The sequence below is a fragment of the Bombina bombina genome, chromosome 9, assembly GCF_027579735.1.
Source record: "Bombina bombina isolate aBomBom1 chromosome 9, aBomBom1.pri, whole genome shotgun sequence".
Classification (NCBI taxonomy): Eukaryota; Metazoa; Chordata; class Amphibia; order Anura; family Bombinatoridae; genus Bombina; species Bombina bombina.
Window position 1 is genome coordinate 137,648,622 of NC_069507.1, and position 21,414 is coordinate 137,670,035.

Here is a 21,414-nt window from a genome sequence, read left to right on the forward strand (position 1 = left end):
GACGGTATAGGCTGTATCGTTCACTTTTTGGCCTCCCAGGCAAAACTCGTAATACCGGTGCTATGGAAGTCCCATTGAAAAATGACTTTTCTTAAAGTGCAGTACTGACGTTGTGTGACGGCCAAAAAAGTGTGCGGTACAGCTATAGCTACAAGACCCGTAATAGCAGCGGTAGGGAAAAAGCAGCGTTATAATCATAACGCAAAACTCGTAATCTGGCTGAGTGTTGGTTATGTAAAACTGGGGAATGGGTAATAAAGGGATTATCCATCTTTCTAAACAATAACCATTCTGGAGTAGACTGTCCATTTAAATAAATAAAAAATTAAAATTGGAAATGAAGACTAGTGATTTACAAATTCCATTTGAAACCTTTTTGCAGTATGCTTAATTTTTGCAATGGTTATTCTGCATATAACATGCCAATCATATGCTAGAATCCAAAAAGCACACAAATCTGTCTACGTCCTGTTTACTACATAATACATGAATGCAGTGTTTTTTATGTTGATTTTGTTTATGGAAAATCCTTTTTGTTTCCTTTTTAAATACAAAAAAGTAAACTGTAAAAGTTTCCTTATTTGCTGTCACCAAACTTTAGATCAAGCCCTATTTTATTAAAGGGACACTGGACCCAATTTTTTTTATTTCATGATTCAAATAGAGCATGCAATTTTAAGTAACTTTCCAATTTACTCCTATTATCAATTTTTCTTTCTTCTCTTGGTATCTTTATTTGAAAAAGTAGGAATGTAAGCATAGCAGTCAGCCCATTTTTGGTTCAGCACCCTGGTTAGAGCTTGCTGATTGGTAGCTACATTTAGCAGGTCAATAAGCAAATGCAACCTAGGTTCTGAACCAAAAATGGGATGGCTCTTACGCTTCCATTCCGGCTTTTAAAATAAAGATACCAAGAGAAGGAAGAAAAATTGATAATAGGAGTAAATAAGAAAGCTGCTTAAAATTGTATGCTCTATCTGAATCATGAAAGTTAAATGTTGACTTTAGTGTCCCTTTAATCTTTTATTTGCATATAACTATGTGTTTAACCCCCTGCGTTTTTGGGGATCTAGCTGAAGACATCTAGTAAGTCAATTACAAGATACATATGTGTGAAGCCATCACTAACTAGCTCCCAGTAGTGCATTACTGCTTCTGAGCCCACCTAGGTATGCTTTTCAACAAAGGATACAAGGTGAGAAGTATATGTGATAATAGAAGTAAATTAAAAAGTCTCTTTAAAATTTCATGCTATGAGACTTTCCAATTTACTTTCATTGTCAAACTGTGCACAGTGTTTTTATATTTACACTTTTTGAGACACCAGCTCCTACTGAGCATGTTCAAGAATTCACAGCATGTACGTAAATAAATCTGTGATTGGCTGATGGCTGTCACGTGATACAGGGGGCCGGCAAATATAAACAAATTATGAAATTTGCTTGGAAAAAAAAAAACTACTGCTCATTTAAAATTGAGTTAAAGGGACATGCCACCCACATTTTTTCTTTTATGATTTAGAAAGAGAATGCAATTTTAAACATCTTTCTCATTTACTTATATTATCTAATTTGTTTTATTCTCTTGATATTCTTTGATGAAAAGCATATCTAGATATGCTCACTAGCTGCTGATTGGTTGCTGCACATAGAAGCATCATGTGATTGGCTCACCATGTGCATTGCTTTTTCTTCAAATAAGGATATTTAAAAAATGAAGCAAAATAAATTATGGAAGTAAATTGTAATGGTGTTTAAATTTCTATTCTCTATCTGAATCATGAAAGAAAGATTTTGGGTTTAGTGGCCCTTTAATTGATATTGCATTGTCTTTTTAGTATGTACTTATGGTTATGCAGTTCTACTGTAATTATTGGCCCTTCAATCATATCCCTTTACTATGAATCAGTTGTAGAAAGAACAAAATCGGCTAATGTTTCTGCTAGGTCTTTCGTTGTAGTGTTGATTTATTCCATCAGATCTTTTTGATGTATGCACATGAACGAGATTTTGTAAATACACACAATTAATAACTCTCTCCTTTTGTAACTAAACAGGCAACTACAAAAGATGGTTCATGACATAAAGAAAAATGATGGTGGCTTAATGCAGAAGATAAAAAAGTAAGTGTTAATAAACTGTTTCCAAATTGCCCAAAGATTTAGATACTAATAGATATTCTGACAACAGGGGGTTAAAAGGCCATTATAGTGAAAAAAACTACATGTTCTCATTTGTTTGAGAATGTAATTCTATCACTATTGACCCTGCAAATCTATGTGTTTTAACTTTGACAAATGAGTTAAACACATAAGTAACAAACCACTCTGGAGCCAGCTCTGCTGGTCCTTGGCATTAAAAAACTGTCGCTGATCCAATCAGCAGTGCTAGTTACATGACCCAGCTAGGCTAGTTGCTAGTCGCACAACCCAGCTGTGTGATGCTGATTGGCTCAGTGGCAATTTCCACATGGAAGCAACAGTTCTCTGTAGCTTCCAAGTGGTACTTTACCTATGTATTTAACCCCATTAAATGGGGTTAAACATACAGATTTGCACTAAGGATTATGATAAAATTACATGCTCTTATGAATGAGAGAGTGTCATTTTTTTTTTTTTCACTATAATATCCCTTTAAATATGCAAATTGAAATCAAGAAACCATTGCTGGTGTTTATTACAATTACATGAATGATAATTTTAAAACATTTTTCTAGTAACGTTTAATAGTTTGTAAATAGGTAAACGGACACATGATATAATAATATGACCATCAAAAATCTAAATTTGCATATTTATTGTATAGTGCAAGATAAAATATATGCATGAATAATAAAATCAGAAAGTACCTAGGTATCCTGTTATACTTGTTTGAAATGTTTTAATTGTATAGTTTGGCAGTTTATGAATACACTTTGTTCTTTCTGAATTGATTTGCCTAAGTGACTGAACATCCTTCTTTATTCTAAAAGCACCTGATTGCCTCCTGCAAATAGTTTATTGAATAATAACATAGTATGAATATAGAACATATTTATAATAAACATCAAGAAATTCTGCATAGATCAGAAGCACATGAGATGCGTTCTTTATAAATAGGAAAGCTTCTATTGATAATACACATTCTAATAATACAATTTTAAAAAGTCATACATATTCTAATAATAATACAATTATTATTAGTTGTTATAATAATAATGTGTTAGTAATAATACATAGTAGTAATACAAATAATTAGTAATAATGTAACTAAAATTAAAAAAAAAAAAAAAAAGACAAATAATAGAAACAAAATTGCAGCAGGATCACACTTTCTTAAAAGGATACTAAACCCAAATTCAGCCACCAATCAGCAAGCGCTACCCAGGTGCTGAAACAAAAATGGTCCGGCTCCTAAGCTTTACGTTCCTGCTTTTCAAATAAAGATAGCAAGAAAACTGAGAAAACTTGATAATAGGAGTAAATTAGAAAGTTGTTTAAATATCATGCTCTGTCTGTATCATGAAATAATTTTTGGGGGGGGTTTAGTGTCCCTTTAAATGGATAAAAACTCTTAACAGTAAATAATGTATATTACGTTCAGAAGCACAACAAAAGAAAAATAAATGAATCACAGAAGGGTTATCTATTATTGATATTTCTGTATTTAAATGTGTTTTTGTTTTTTTTAAGCTATTCAAATATTGTGGAACTTGTATAGTGCCCATTTATGCATAATTTCTTACTGAGATCCAGTAGCCTGCATTTCTGTGGTACCCATCATGCAGTGGTGCTAGGATCATGGGTGCATGTCTGCTTAAAGGGACATTAAACACTTTGAGGTGGTAATATAAAATGATACATCATATACATAAAAAAAACTCTGCAATATACTTTATTTATTTTGTCCCCCTTTTCTGTAATTCCATTTTGAAATTTTGAGCTGTTCTGCTCCTTTTAGAAGTGGAAGTGCAGAACACTGTTATTATATACTCAGCCATTGGCTGCACACTCTTGTGACCTATTTATAACTGTCCCTAATTGGCCACAGTAGAGAAGGTAACCTAAGTTACAACATGGCAGCTCCCACTGCTTTATAGACACTAAAACTTTTAGACTTGTTTTGTCACTATTTAAACAACTAATGAAACTTTAAAAAAATACATCTACATGTTGTTCTCAGACTAATCTTTTATGTGAATGCATCATTCTATATAGCATTTATTTTGTGTTTAATGTCCCTTTTAATATTGCTCCTACTGATGGTATCCTTAGACCCAGTGGTAATCTTGTTCTGATACAGCTGCAAAATGAATAGCCAGGCACTGCTATAATGTGGCATAAGTTTACTGAGTGTGTAAGTGTTGGCCATTAAAATAAGGTATAACTAAGCAGCTCTATTCAGGTCATGTATATATTTTAACTTCACTCTTTTGAAAGTCAACGTGTTATAGTGAATATCTATCTATCTAGTCCTCCTCTTCTCTTGAATGGTTTAGATGTAATCATTTTTCCTCCTTTTAGCAGTTATCCCAATCCCATGAGAATAAATGTAGTTTAGCCATTTGGAAACTTTATATAAACAAGCATTGGTAGTATGACTGGAATAAAGTAGAATAGTCAACCTCAGTATAATAACACTCCAAATATGAAATGAATGCATGCACCTTTGTAAGTAGAAATCAATGAGTCTATAGACTAAATGAATGTATAGACTCAGAAACAGATTGAGTTTCACTGAATGTTAGAATATACTATAGAACATATAAAATATACATTAACTAGCATTAGCACATTATCTCAATCTTGTCTAATTAGATGTGCCACCATTTGGTAACCTAGGTTTTACTGCAGGTATCTGAAGGAGAGTTGCTGGACACATGCAAGCACTTTAGCTATTAAATACAGAGAAAGGTAGATTTCAACATGGCAGCACCCATGACTAGATGGAAACAGAGAATTACCTCAATACTATGCTTATAAAATGTATTTAGTGTTTAATCTCCCTTTAAGGAACTTATGTATAGTGTGCATGCATTGAAATATCTCAGTTACTAATTTGTTCTCCATATTCCCAAAATATTTTATGAAGCTGATTTGCAAAATTAAATTGGTACATTTGGTTAGCATAGAAATTTGAGAGCCCTTCCTCACTATAGAGTTCTAGATTCTTGGTGAATTTATTAAGCATCCTTTGAATTTGCTTCAACAATTTATTCTTTTGAGGAAATGCAGCAATCGGAGGTGAAGCTGTAAAATGTGTTTATGAAATGCTAGTAGAGGCATATTTGCATTTCCATTAGTGTGAGCTAAACTGAAGAGACTGCTTAAAGCTCAAAGTTCACTTTGGACTTATTAGGTATTGCACATTTTAAGGTGGAACTAAGTATATTCATTTAGCATTTCTTAGTCTTAGGCTCTAAATGTTCTGTGCAAAAATGGTTCTAGAAAAAGTATTACTGCTTTCAGTTTGCATGTGCACGTGAAGCATATCTAAATATGCTTCATGCACCAGCATTTTAAGCCATGTGTCTACTCAGAGAGCTGGCAGTGACTTGTACCATGTAAATCAAGTAATTATAAGCACAATACAAGACACTGACACACTGTTCAAAAGGCTAATGCATAAAGCATATTTATATATGCTTCATGTTCACATGTATAATCTCTCTTAAAACAGTGAGAGCTTTTACAATAAATATTTTTGTTGTTACAAGAATATTTTTTTTAAAATGCTTATATTAAAAGTAAAATGCAATTGAAGAACATTTGAATTTTGGCTGGAATGCCCCTTCAAAGAATATGCAGTTGCATTTATATGTTTTCTCTTTACATTACATTTGTTATAGTATCCAAAGCAGTAGCTTAAAGTAACAACAAAGGGATATTGAGCACACAATCTTATTCTCCTAAAATGTTTAATGTTAATGTTCTAAAAACGTTGTAATATACATTACAGGGACATTGATCATTTTATATTACCATCTAAAAATGTTTAATCGAATATATTAAAAAACCTCTGCAATATAATTATTTATTTTGCCCCCTTTTCCTGGCATTTCATTCTGAAAAGTGAGCTTTTCAGTTCCTGTTAGAAATGGAAGTGCAGAACACTGCTATATTCTACACAGCCATTGGCTGCTCACTCTAGTGACCTATTTATAACTGTCCCTAATAGGCCACAGCAGAGAAGGTAACCTAAGTTACAATATGGCAGCTCCTATTGTTTTTTATAGACCCTAAAACTGTACACTTATTTTGTTAATATTTAAACAGCTAATTAAACTTTAAAAGATGCATCTACATTTTATTCTCAAACTAATCTTTTCTTTGAATGCATCATTATATCTAGCATTCATTTAGTGTTTAATGTCCCTTCCATTATTTTGTTTTTTCACTGCCCTGAGAGAGAGAGAGAGAGAGAGAGAGAGAGAGAGAGTATATCCTCCATGATTCCCTAATTAGTGATCAGATTATTTATATCTGTCCCTATTGGTCACTGCAAAGGAGCTAAAATAAACATACTCAAGAGTCCCTAGACTGCAGAACAATGTAGATTTCACCCAATTATATTTTAAAACTTTTTTTCTTACAATGCAGTGCTGATTTGCTTATCTGCATTTGAAATATGACTTTAATGTGTCGTAAAAAGAGACACGAAACACAATAATGTTTGTTCATGATTAAGATAGAGAATAGAGTTAAAAAAAAAAAGTTTCCAATTTATAAGAAATTGAGTAGTAATTATTATTTTTTCCATCAAATACAGAGTGAAAATGTTACCATTCAGATGCCGCAGTGATACCTTTAGGAATGCCTATAGAAGCCGTTATGCCAGCATATGACTGGGAACGCTGTAGAATCATTATCTCAGTTGTACACCCATATGAAACCTCAGATAAAATGCATTTCTATGTAACACCCATTATACCAGCTAGAAGCCTATGTGAGGCCTCAGATGAGATAAATAGCCCCTGCAGCCCCCTTTATGAAAGTTTAACATCAAAGTAAGACCCTTAGATTAGATGCATTACCCCTGTAGTTCTCTTTATGCCAGCATTATCCCCTGGTGGCCCCAGATCAGATGTATGGAGCCTGCGGCATACTTTATGCCAGCTACTGTACCGTATATTCCAAGACAAGACCATATCTGTTAAAGAATTGCCTATATATTGTCTCCAAGATAGTATATGTTAGGCTGTACAGAATCTACAATGTAAGATAGGGAGTGTTTTGCAAACTTCTATTGCTCAAGTAATATCAGTTATATAAATAACAGACCTCCCCATCTATTATGTTAAATCAGATGCATTTGATTTCTCTCTTAAAGGGCCATAATACCCAAATGTTTAAACACTTGAAACTGATGCAGCATAGCTGTAAAAAGCTGACTAGAAAATATCACCTGAACATCTCTATGTAAAAAAGAAAGATATTTTACCTCAAAAGTTCCTCAGTAGCCACCTCCCATTGTAAAGGATTTCTAAGCAGCATTTTAGTGTATCTGTCCTGGGACAGCTGAAAGGATGAGCCTCGTGAACTCTCATATTATTTCACCAATCAGGTAAAGGAAGCTTACTATGAAATCTCATGAGATCACAGTAAGAGTTCATGGTCTCAGCACTGCTGATGCTGATTGGCTGCTGTTCATTTCTTCATTTTTTTTTATTTTTACCTACAGCTGGGAGCAGGTGAAGTATAACTTTTTACACAGAACTTACTCTGCTGAGCTGAGTAGATTGTGAGGTAAAATATCTTCCTTTTTTATATAGAGATGCTCAGGTGATATTTTCCTGTTTCAAGTGATTTAGCATATGACTATTATGTCCCTTTAAATGAAGTGTTTTATTGGGTTGATGTTGCTTGAGGTCATATGAGGATGGAGGGAAGCCCCCTCTCCTAGCAGATTCCCTTATTACATTCTTATGACAATATTATTTCCATTATCAAAAAAATATTATAAACTTAACCTGGTTAATTTGTAACAATAAAGCGGACTACCCTAAATTAGATTAATTACAAATTGTGTTAAACTTCAGTAGACATTTGTAACTTGTTTGTAATTTTCCATTTACTTTTTTCTCTTTATCCCTTTTTCTTGTTTTTTTATATTACTACAGTTACTCTGCTCTCTACAGTTACTCTACGCATTTATTACACGTTTTTGTGGTTTTTTTTCTATCTTAAAGGGATACTAAACCTACTTTTTTTATCTTTCATGATACAGATAGAGCATGCAATTTTAAGCAACTTTCTAATTTACTCCTATTATCAATTACCAATCAGCAAGCGCTACCCAAGGTCTGAACCAAAAATGGTCGGCTCCTAAGCTTAGATTTCTGCTTTTCAAATATAGCAAGAGAATGAAGAAGAATTGATAATAGGAGTAAATTAGAAAGCTGTTTAAAATTGCATGCTCTATCTAAGCAAGAAAAAAAAATGGGTTTTGTATCCCTTTAATGTTTGTTAAAAATGCAATAAAATTACTTTACCAAATAAGAATAATAATTATTTAATAACATAAGAATGGCCGGTGAGGTAGCTCAGTTGGTAAATGCCCTGACTACAACATAAAAGCCTGTTTAAAAGATCCAAGGTCACAGGTTCAAATCCCGGCAGGGCCGACTCAGCCCTTCATCCTTCCGAGGTCGTTAAAATGAGTACCAATAAATTGGGTAATAATAACAACTATTACTATTCAGCTGCCGATTTGGTGAATTCCGAGAGCGAGCGCTGAAATAGCACTTTGAGTACCACTGGGAGAAAGTCACTATATAAATACTAGTTATTATTATTATAAGAATAGCAGAGCTCCCATCCAGGATAATTTAGGAATAAGTTTTCTTCCTTATTTTCTCTCCCATAGCTTTCCCTTTCCTTCATATCTCCAGGCTTCACAAAGTTAAACAACAGTAACTACTTCTAATAATAATGATATTGGAAACACTGATTATGTGTACAAAATATACCTTAAGCATGGCCCCTGACCCCCCCCCCCCCATATGTCATAACTGAGAACTCAGTTACATAAACCCTGTAACCCCATTATTTCTGATGTATAATTATTTTTACAAACTAAATCAGGACACTTTTCCAGAAATGTCCCCAGTCCCGGAATGAAGAAATGTTGGGAAGTATGGAAACATAGATATTAAACATAGAAAGGAAAATGAAGGACTGCTGTTTTGAGTAATATATGGTACACACATATTCAAACATGTACATGAAACGCATTATGATTCTTTTATTTGTATTAACATTTACCTTTGATTGAACATATTTTGTTTCGTAAAATGATGTTGGTCCATAGGGCTTCATAACATATGAGATATATTTCCTGCCACTAGGTGGAGGTCAAGAACCCATACAAGAGCTTAAAATACCTCTCATCTCTATTTAGTTTTGTTCTTGGCCTTGCAGGAGATGGTTCAGAATACAGGTGGTTCTTGCTTGTGGATTTATATTTTGGAGCTCAGACCAATGTGAGACCCATTATCCTTGGGACTTATTATTCACACAAAAAATAGAAGAGAGAATTCACAGCAGCTAAATAATACAGAGACATAAAACACTCTGTTATGTGCACAGTATTTCCCTAGGGGACTTCAGCCATAACTACCCTTAGGTGCCGCTGGGACTTGTCCTTAGCCTTCCCTGGGGGACAACGTTATTTCCTCAGATATCTTCTGCGGTTTCTGGTACCAGCACTGGATGGGCTCCCAATTGGATACTGCTGCAGCTTGGTGCCTGGTAAGCCAGTGGAGGAGGGCTACTACAGGTAAGTGACTTACCACAGCACACACACAGCTCAGAGACTATTTGTAGGTATTCTGACACAGGTACAGCATAGCCAGGGGACTTTAGTTAAATGCTGTTTTCATGACTACTCCAAAAAATTCAGAGGTATTTCAGGGATCTGATTTGATCTTTGACTATATAGCCAAGGAATAGAAAAAATTAGGCATGCTTTTTGCTCCTTCCTCCACATTTAAGAAAATGTTTCCCATTCCAGAACAAAATGTGGAAGTGTGGGAAACCATTCCTAAGGTTGATGAAGCTATTTCCATCCTTGCCAAATGCACTACTATCCCTACGGAGAATAGCAATTCTTTTGTGTGATGCTGTGATGGACATAATCAAGATTGATGTTAAGAAAATGTCTATGATGGTGCTGGCAGGAAGAGCCTTATGGTTAAATCTTGGTCAGCAGACATTGTATTAAAGAATAGGTAAATTACGCTTATCTCCCTCAGGACATGAAATCGAAACAAAAGAACAAAGCGGCTAATTGTTTTTGTTCCTTTCGTCCCTCGGGGGATCGGAAGTCCTCCTCTTCTCAGAAGCCTGAGTCCTCCAAGTTTGCCTGGAAGCTTGGTTCTTCATAGGCAAAGAACAAGCAGTCCAAGAAGTTAAACATCAATGCCAAATCTGCATCAAGGTGCAGACCCCAGACCAGAATCGGTTCTGGTAGGGGGCAGACTAAATCTTTTTCAGAAGGCCTGGTTCAGGTCAGTTCAAGACCCCTGACATCAAAACATAATTTCCCAGTACACAGAATAGGCTTTCGGTCCAGGCCTCCTTGAGGATGATTCCTTCTGTCACATGTCCCCAAAAATCCTTCAAAGGTGGCTGCATTTATGCAATGTGTTCAGGATTTAGAGGATATGAGAGTAGTTATAGCAATATCAGTGTCTTAACAAGCTCAGATGTTTTACTCCAATATGTTTATCGTCCCAAAGAACGAAGGGACTTGCAGACCTGTCGTTGATTTGAAAGCCCTAAACATGTTTGTCAGGGTTTCAACTTTCAAAATTGAAACATTCCGCACAATTTTAACCTAAATCCAATGGGTCAGTTTGACTACTATAGACCTCAAGGATGCATATCTGCATATCCCTATCCACAGGGATCACTATCAGTTCCTGAGGTTTGCATATCTAGACAAACACTACTAGTTATTTTTCTCTCCCATTTGGTCTGGCTACAGCTCCTCGCATCTTAACAAAGGTGCTGGGTGCATTGTTGGCGGTGATCAGAGCTCATGGTATTTCACTTGCACCATATTTGGATGATATCCTAGTGTAGGACCCTTCCCTGACTCTAGCTATTACTCTTACTCACAAGCTTCTGTCTTTTCTCCAAGACCATGGTTGGAGCATTCCAAAAGCTCTTTATAGTCTGCTACCAGGGTAGCGTTTCTAGGAGTCATAATAGATTCAATCCTTATGCATCTATTTCTGATAGAACCCCACAAAATAATGCTTCAGAAGGCGTGTCTTAACCTGCAAAGTGCTCAGTTTCCACCAGTAGCTCAGTGCATGGAGGTGGTGGGTCTTATGGTAGCTGCTTCAGATGCAGTTCCTTTTGCCCTTCTCCACTTGTGACCCCTTCAACTATTTATGCTAAATCAGTTTTCAAAGAATTATCTACAGTCTTTTAGGCTGGTGGTGTTCTGGGATTCTCAAAGTGCGCAAGGAGTCTAGTCTCCTCTAGAGGTGAGGTTACAAATCAACATTCTGGAATTTCGAGCAATTCTTCGGGCTTTACAGTCCTGGCCCCTATTGAAGGAGGAAAATTTTATCTGTTTCCAGTCGGACAATATTACAGTGGTGGTCTACATAAATCATAATGGATGTCTCAGATTCTGTCTTCGGCAGAGAGGAATCAATGCTCCTTATCAGCAATTGACATACCAGGTGTGAACAACTAACTGGGAAGCAGATTATCTCAGCTATCAATCAGTCCATCCAGGAAAGTTGTCTCTCCATCAGGATATTTCAGATCGCTTAGTGATCAAATGAGGTTTACCTGACATAGAGCTGATTGCCTCTCATTTTAATCACAATCTTCCAAGGTATTGTGCAAAATCAAGAGATCCAAAAGCTCACATGATAGACACCTTGGTATGTTCATGGGAATTTCATCTAGCATAACTGTTTCCTCAGTTTTTTCTTCTTCCAAGAGACATTGCTCAGATCAAACTGGAGTCAGCTTCAGTAATATCTTGTCTCGAAGGTCTTTTTTTTTTTTAACTCCTGGTCTTGAAACATAGACGTTTTTCAGATTCGGTCATAGAAATTTTGATTCAGGCCAGAAAGCCTGTGACACAAAAAATTGTATCACAAAATTTGGAAGCCATATTTGAGTGGTGCTCTTCCAGAGGGTATTCTTGGCATTCCTTTAGGAATTCTTTATCTTTTACAGGATGGTCTTGACAAGGGTTTGTCTGCTAGCTCCCTAAAAGGTCAAATTTCTGCTTTATCTGTTCTTTTTCATAGGAAGTTAGCTAAATTTCCTGATGTTCAGACTTTTTTTTTGTCCAGGTGTTAGAATAAGGTCAGTTGTGAGACCTATTTCACCACCCTTGAATTTGAATCTAGTTATTTCCATATTAATAGTCCTCCTTTTGAACTGATGCATTCCATTAATATCAAGCTTTTATCTTGGAAAGTGCTTTCCTTTTTAGCAATCTCCTCATTTAGTAGAGTTTCTGATTTGTCATATTCTCCATTTTTAATTATTCACAGGTATAAGGCTGTAACTCATACTAAATATGATTTTCTTCTTAAAGTTGTTTCTTTTAAAAATATCTATCAGGAGATTGTTGTTCCTTCCTTATGTCCAGATCCCGCTAACTCTAAGGAGTGATTCTTGATGTAGTCAGAGCTTTGAAGTTCTATCTTTAAACTACTAAAGAATTCAGACAATCTTCTTCTAGTTTTTTTGTTCACTACTTTGGGACTCGTAAGGGGCAAAAGGCTACTACAGTACTGCTGGCCTCTTGGATCAATCAAGTGTTTCACAAGGCTTACATGGTGGTGGGAAAGTCACCTTCTAAGCTTATCACAGCTCATTCTATGAGAGCAGTTTCAACTTCCTGGGCTTTTAAAAATAATGCATCTTTGGAGCAGATTTGCAAAGCTGCAACATATTATTGTCTGCATACTTTTTCCACATTTTTATCGCTTTGATGTCTTTGCTTCTTTTCAAGCAGCGTTTGGCAGGAAAGTACTTCAGGCTGCAGTGTCAGCTAAATAGGAACTGCCAGAAAAATTGTCCCATCCATTCCATAACATAGACCATCTGCTTTGGTATTAATCCCATATGTTATGGAGCCCTATTGACCATCATCATTTTACGATGGGAAAACATAATTTATGCTTACCTGATGATGATAAATTATTTTCTTTCGGAAGGATGATGGTCCATAGGCCCTGCCAATTTAAATTTTTGGGCAACAGTTCTAATTGACACCTTATACAGACCCTGCTTTGTATTTCCTACCTATATGTTTCCTATTATCTGTTAGCCTATACATTGAATTGAATATAGATGGGAGATGAGAGGAATTTTAAGCTCTTGTATGGGTTCTTAACCTCCTCCTAGTGGTGGGAAATATATCAACTATTTTATGGAGCCCTATAAACCATCATTCCGAAAGAAAATAATTTATCAGGTAAGCATCATTTTTATTTATTTATCTTTCTATATTCTAACAATAATGTGGGGAAATGGATTATATTTCTTAATTTTGCATGCCTTTTATAATTTTTACATCACAGATTTTCAACTTGTTTTTAAATTTGCCAAACAAAAGTGAACAGTTAGAATTTTTTATCAAATCTGGTAGTTAATCTAGAACAGGCTTGTCCAACTCAATCACCGGAGAGCACAGTACAAACCTCCAGTCTTTTTTTAACTAACCCAGACTGCAGAACTCTCAACTGTCCTGCCTCACTATGCCTCCCACACCTTTCTCTTTCCCATAAATGTCCTAAAAAAACACCATGTGATTCCATCCCCAAGTCTCACTCAGCCTAGACCTCCCAGTTCCAGAAGGCATCCTGCAAAAATTTGGAGATATGAAATTGTATATTTTTGTGACTTTTGCATGACTTTTACAGGGTCTATGCGCTCACAGAAACTGTTTATATGTAGTACATGGTTACATTACATTACAATAAGCATTTGACTAAAGCTAGTCCTTTTTCTTTACAACTGGTTAATTCACATCTTCTCTGAGTGAAACCAATATATAAATATAATTATATCTGTGTATATATGTAAGCTAGTGTACTTCAGCAAACTGAAATGATGACCTATATTGCTAAATAAGTGTTCATTTCTTAAGTTTGCTTACTGGCCCTGAGAGTGGAAAAAGTAGCACTTTGTACGGAAATGTTGGACACCTGATCTGGAACTACATCTGTTTTTATGTAAACAGGAATTCTAAAATTGAAACTTCATATACTCGTAGGATGATAATTGAACTGTGCAGTCTGGGTATATTTTTGGAATGTTCCATTTTTATTAAACAGTTGAAAACCACTGATGTATAGATATCTTAACTTCTGTCTCATTTCCTTGTTGTTGTGGGTTTCTTTTGTTTTAATTAAACATAATCATTTTAATGAAAATTTGTTATGTGAGCAATTTCTTTTATTGATATTTAGGTTCCAAAACGATCAAGTCGCTCTATTTTGCAAAACTGGGAAAGATACTTGGGATCGGTATGAAAATCAAAGCTCTGTTGCATGTCGCTTCCAGTCTTGTATGCTTTATATGTCTGCCTTTGTCATTTATCTTTGTTGTTGCCAATTTTGCAATATAATTAAAACAAAACCATAATAAATAAATAAATAAATAAATACAACATTCAGGTAAGTACAATACTATTTACAAATTATGCATAAAGAGACTCTCTCGAAATACAGGAAATTCTTTTTTCACTTATTTTTTAAAATTATTTATGAAGGTCTAAGAATAATACAAACCCAAATAAAGTTGTATTATTAAGACATACATAAAAAGGAAAGTAGGAGGTCTGTTAAATATATATTTATTAAATACAAATGTCGATGTTTAGTATAAACCAAATACAGTCACACTATAGCATTCTAAATGTGTATTTTAATTTTACAATAATCTAATTGCTTCTTGCTCACATCATTGTTTGTTAGTCTTTATCTTGGCTAGACAGAACGGGGTTTTGTGACATTAACAGACAGAGATTAAATGCAACATGATGTTGTGCTCTACGTTTCTAAAATTCTTCTACATATAAAATGCTTAGCTTGCTTTGTTTTAAAAAAAAATTGCAAAGTCTTACCAATGCCTTAGTTTACATTTGACCATTTTGGAAAACCATGCACAAAAGCAGTAGCTGGCAATCTTTATATTTTTAAAAAAAAAAAATTGTTGGGGGGGGATCTTGGTATACTTTCAAAATCTGTGACCCCTGATATACAATATTTCTCTGTGTGTCCCTAACACTCCAAAAACTATAAATTTAAAGAACTTCAAAATGGAAATGTGTATATTTTATACAAAATGTGCCACTAAAACCAGATTAACAGATCTAATGCTTTAAAAAAATCCCTTATCTGCAATATTTTCACTGGGATTATAATTACTGCTTGAAATACATATTGTGTTGTCTCTGTTTGGAATATACATATGGGAGTAGATTACATTTAAAATATATTGATTGAAATATGTTTTGTAACCTAAAGGGAAATAAATCCCTACAACCAAAGAATGGGTCAATAAAAAGTTAACAAGTAGGTGATTAAAATCAAAACCCCATTTTAAAGTTTACAAGCCTTAAAAAAATAAAAATAAAAAAAAAAACTGCACTTTTTATATATAAATAGTGTTTAACCCTCAAGGAGCATGTTTTTGTGTGCAATTAAAGTCACTAGAATACACTAAATTTTCACACGTGTTTTTTTTGCCATTTTTGGTCAACTGATGATGTGTCCCTTTTGTTGTAGGGTATTGTATGCCACTTTAACAAATAATTAGTTTAAATAAAAACTTCAAATATTAAACTTGTTTTAAAAACATATTTCAATATATTTTTATAGTGAAAAATAGGCATTTTGGATTTATCTAATTAACTCATTTTGTCTTGATTTGATCAGCATTTTTTGGCTGTTCACAAGGTTTTATTATGCACATGCTCAGTTTGTTAACTTGTATGCAATGTAATTTTGATATCCGTATTTAAGTGCATGGATATTTAAAAATGTAATTATAAAATTACTGAAATGTATATTTTTCTACAACATAAATTGCATGTGTCATGAATTGATATTATTGGTTAAGTGATACATTTTGCACTCAAAAACATTAGGCAGTCCTCGTTTAACAATGAATGAATTGGTTGCTTTGGCTGCATATTATTCTCTCATGATATTCAGTGAAAACCACTACAAAAACTCACTTGAAAAGTCTGTGAAAAAGTGTTTTTTTTAATATTTAACCAGAGTTTCCCTTTATAATGTTTATGTAGTTTGAGCAGTTTTTTTTAAAAAAATCACTAGACAGTGCATATAATTTCACATGTCACTTCTGTTGGATTGGAAAGGGAGCCAATTGTCTGTTTAGCTTGCATATACAAAATATTTCTGGTTAGTGCCTCCAAAATGTGATCATTTCAATAGTTACTATGAAGTAATAACCTTACAGGCTTCCTGAGTTAAACTACTTTTCCAAAATTGATCTGTATCTGATCATAAAAATAGTTATTTTGCTTAAAATACAATGCTAATGTAGAATTATTTGTTTAATTGTGAGTACACTGTGATTGACATACAGTAGCTACTAGCTAGGAATGGAAAGAAGATTGATGAAATTAACTCATCAACCCTGTTTATCACTTCTTTTTCTCTCTGTATTCACTAAGAAAGCTTGTGAAAAAAGACAAAGAAATCAATGAGAATTTAAGGTAGTGGCACACAACACTGTAAAAAATTGTACTTTTGTGATGCCAATTCTATATTTTGTATACCTTCTGGAATAACATATTATTATTATTATTTATTATTATTTATTATTATTATTATTATTATTATTATTATTATTATTATTATATTTAAAGGGACACTAAACCCAAAAAAAATTCTGTCGTGATTCAGATAGAGCATGACATTTTAAGCAACTTTCTAATTTACTCCTATTATCATATTTTCTTCATTCTCTTGGTATCTTTATTTGAAGTGCAAGAATGTAAGTTTAGATGCCGGCCCTTTTTTGGTGAACAACCTGGGTTGTCCTTGCTAATTGGTGGATAAATTAATCCACCATTAAAATGTGCTGTCCAGAATCCTGAACCAAAAAAAAGCTTAGATGCCTTCTTTTTCAAATAATGATAGCAAGAGAACAAAGAAAAATTGATAATAGGAGTAAATTAGAAAGTTGCTTAAATTTGCATGTTCTATCTGAATCATGAAATAAAAAAATTGGGTTAAGTGTCCCTTTAATGTTTTAATCCGCCTTTCAGACTCCAGATGAGTAGATGTCTTAATGGGCCTTGTTAATTGCATAACCTACATCAGACTTTAAAGGGATATTGATTCATGGAATAAGCTTCCACAAGAGGTGGTAATGACAAACACTGTGGGGGACTTTTAAGAATGCCTAGTATAAGCATAAGGCTATCCTACGGACTAGATACGTTTATACTTTTAGGAAATATTGGTCAGACTTGTTAGGCCTATGTTTCTATATGAAACCCAATTATTTTATTTTGTGATTTAGATAGAGCATACAATTTTAAAAAAGTTTCCAATTTACATTGTTTCTGTGATAATCTTTGTTGAAGAGATACCTAGGTAGGCATCTGGAGCACTACATGACAGGAAATAGCGCTGCCCTCTAATGCTCTTGCAAACTGATAACATTCTTGCAAAATTGCTGCCATATAGGGCTTCAGAAATGGGCAGGCCCGTAAGCTGCTTTTTAACAGGATATACCATAGAACAGGGATGTCCAAACTTTGCTCTCCAGAGGTTTTGGAACTACATTTCCCATGATGCTCAGCTAGATAAAATGCTGGCTGAGCATCATCGGAAATGTAGTTCCAAAACCTCTGGATAGCAAAGTTTGGACACCCCTGCCATAGAACAAAGACAAAATAATAGTATAAATAAATTAGAAAGTTAATTAATATTGCATGCTCTATCTGAATCATGAAAGAAAGAAATTGGGTTTCATATCCCTTTAAGAATGTGGTAAAATATTTTAAATCTAGGCAAGATTGCCTTCAGAATTATAAGTATGATGTCCTTAATTTTATATAGTGAGGGAAATGATTGCTTTTGTGCAATATAATTTATGTGCATTAAATGCTCTTCTGCCTCATTTGTCAATTTAACTTTTCCTATGTCTATAATTATTATTTAACATGAACTCTCGACATTTTTCTGTCATTGCTGTTTTCTCATAATATGAACATTTTCTTGTAGAATAACAAATAAAGCACCACCAAGTGTTCCACAACGAGATTATGCTTCAGGTAAGAACTGTTTAAGGTAGAAAAGTATGCATATTATACTGCCTTATTAAAGTATCCAATGTACAAACATTTCTTTAATATAATAAAGAGCACCAATGAGCTGAAATAATAGTAAATGTTGGTAATATGATATGGTTGTAATTCTAGTTTAAAATCATAATTCAAGATATGTCCATTTTAAGTTTGAATGAAGAAATACTGTATTTTCACCTGTTAAGCAAAATGTATTTTAATGATTTTATTTCCTTGATCTTCCCAGATAAAAATATTATGTATAAAATGTTTTTCCAAAGTCTAACAAAGTTTTAATAAATAACTTGTTGCTTGTAGATTTAGGAACCACTATTTATTTTATTTCTATGTGTTTGCAAAGACATATAACTAGATTCATGGGCGTAACTACAGGGGCATCAATTGAGACTGGGCTCACACCTCTAGGTGGCCCATTTGGCCCTGTAATCAGTAGTGATGCTCACAGTGTATGAAAAGTGTATTGATTTGCTGTTACACTATGGTGGCAAGTTTCCAAGATGGCAGTCACAGTGCTGCTGTGCACCGTATGTGCACAGGAAGACTTTACAAGTGAATATCATGTCACACAGACTAACTAGAGAATAATCAACTCCTGGTTCTCCAATATAGCCACCAAAATGTCCTGTTGAAATGGGAGGTTGAAATGCTGGTTATTTAGCAATTAATTCTGATTAATAACCATTAATGGAGTTTCTTGTAATATTTTTATATATCCACTCTGATCTATGAACTATATCCCCTGATGAATGCAAATATATTTCAGGTAAGTTTATTACATGTTTTACTCTTTGGAATCCACATTCTACATATTTTCTAAGAAGCACATTGCATGGTCCAAGTTAATTCAAGTAATGAACTGAGCATCAGGGGCGAGATTACATATGCGCGCAGGCTTCAGCGCAACTGCTGAAACCTGCGCCGCCCGTAATTTCACCTGGGGGAATCACATAACTCCGCTGGCAGTTCATAAAGTGCCGTAAGTCGGATAAACTAGCGATGTCCAAAAATTCACATTTCCTGGAGTCGCCAGTTACTTACGGCACTTTAGAAATTGCCGGCACCTAAGAAAAAAAAAAAAGTTAAATATCCCGTAAAAGTCTAACCCACCTCCCAAAAATAAACCCGGCACGTAAAAACCCCTATATCCACAATCCCCCCACATTGCAACTAATACTAAAAATATTTTCCCCTAAACCGACAACCCCACCACAACGCAATATGCATAAATCCGCAATTCATCCACAACGCGATCTACCTAATAAAAGTATTAACCCCTAAATCCGCCAACCCCAACATCGCAAACTACCTAATAAATGTATTAACCCCTAAACTGCCAAATCCCCACATCGCAAAGTAACTTATTAACCTCCTAACCCCCACATCACAATACATCTATTAACTCCTAAACTGCCAACCCCCCCACAACGCAAAAAAACTAATTAAATTACTAAGCCCTCTAACCGAACACCCCCTAAATTAACCCCAATTACCGAAATCTAAAAAATATTATATTACAATTAAAATAAAAAATTAAACGCTATGGAATTTGATGGTGCTATACAAATAAATGATGATAATAATAATAACATTACTTTAAAAATAAAAAAACTAAGTTTAAATGAATCTAAAATTACAAAAATAAAAAAGTCTAACATTACAGAAAATAATAAACCAAATTATAAAAAATAAAAAAATTAAACCTAATCCCTATGAAAATAAAAAAGCCCCCCCCAAAAAAATAAAAACACCGCCTAATCTAAACTACCAATAGCCCTTAAAAGGGCCTTTTGTAGGGCATTGTCCTAAGTTAAACAGCTCTTTTACATTTAAAAAAAATAAGTTTACCCTAACAGTAATAACCCCCCCCAAAAAAAAAAACGAACACTAAAAAAACCTAAGCTACCCATTGCCCCATAAAGGGCATTTGTTTTGGCATTGCCCTTAAAAGGGCATTCAGCTCTTTTTTACCGCCAAATAAAATCCTACAAAATGTAAACATTTTAAAAAAGCCTAAGTCTAACCCCCAGATAGGTACTCACGGATCCTGAAGTCCGGCGGTGAAGTCTTCTTCCAAGCGGCGACAAGACCTGCGACCACGGAGCTATTGACAAGACCTGTGACCACGGAGCGTGGAGGATCCTCTTTGTATGATAACCACTGTACCCTGAATATTGAATGCAAGTTATGCGTTTAAATAAGGCATACCTTCAAATTCAAATCGGCCAATAGAATGAGAGCTACTGAAATCCTATTGGCTGTTCAAAGTAATGTTAGGTTTTTTTATTTTAATTGTAATTTAGTATATTTTAAATTTTATGTAATTGGGGTTAATTTAGGGGGCGTAGTAATTTTAAATAGTTATTTGCATTGTGGGGGGTTGGCGGTTTAGGGGTTAATATACTTTATTAGGTAGTTTGTGATGTGGGTGAATGGCGGATTAGGGGTTAATACTTTAATTAGGCATATTGTGATGTGGGGATTCGGCAGATTAGGGGTTAATATACTTTTAGTTATTGCGGTGGGGGATTGCGGTTGACAGGTAGATATTGCGCATGCGTTAGGTGTAAGTTTATATTTTTCAGGGAGTTATGCTGTTCACATTTTCAGCGTAAGGCTTGCTGCGCCTGCCTATGTGTGGCAAGCTGAAAATGGAGCAACGTTTCACCATTTTCGTAGCCTAAGCCCTTGCGCTGAATATGTGATACTAACTTGCGACGCGGTTCTGTATTAGCTTATGGGAGTAAAATTAGCGTGCAACGGGTGAAATATATGCGCCGCATTTATATGGCTTTTTTGGGGGTGACGCCGCTTAGGTAGACTCGCCCCAGTTTTTTTTAATTTAAAGAGCAAAACAGACTAGCTCTGAAAATAGCAGTCATTCTTTTTTTAAAAAAAAAAAAAAAAAAAAATAGATTTCTTTTACATTATTTTTTAATCTAAACATGTTTTGACTATATGGGGTAGATTTACTAAGATGCGAGCGGACATGATTCGCTGTAGCGAATCATGTCTGCTTGACCTCGCTAAATGCTGACAGCATACGCTGTCTGCATTTAACATTGCCCAAGCATCACTGGTGAAATGCTTGTGCAATGCTGCCCCCTGC

General features: G+C 34.6%; 1 protein-coding gene across 7 annotated transcripts in view; it reads left to right on the forward strand.

The window, feature by feature from the left end:
• BLNK (B cell linker) overlaps positions 1–21,414 on the forward strand; it is a 793,385-nt gene that overhangs the window by 618,976 nt on the left and 152,995 nt on the right. For 4 of the 7 annotated variants that reach the window (XM_053692400.1, XM_053692403.1, XM_053692404.1 and 1 more), the window contains 3 exons: positions 2,057–2,122; positions 14,431–14,487; positions 18,226–18,275. In XM_053692400.1, the coding sequence (XP_053548375.1) occupies positions 2,057–2,122; positions 14,431–14,487; positions 18,226–18,275 (173 nt within the window). The remainder of the gene's footprint in view (positions 1–2,056; positions 2,123–14,430; positions 14,488–18,225; positions 18,276–21,414) is intronic. The other 3 variants (XM_053692401.1, XM_053692406.1, XM_053692405.1) reach the window with 1 other exon arrangement.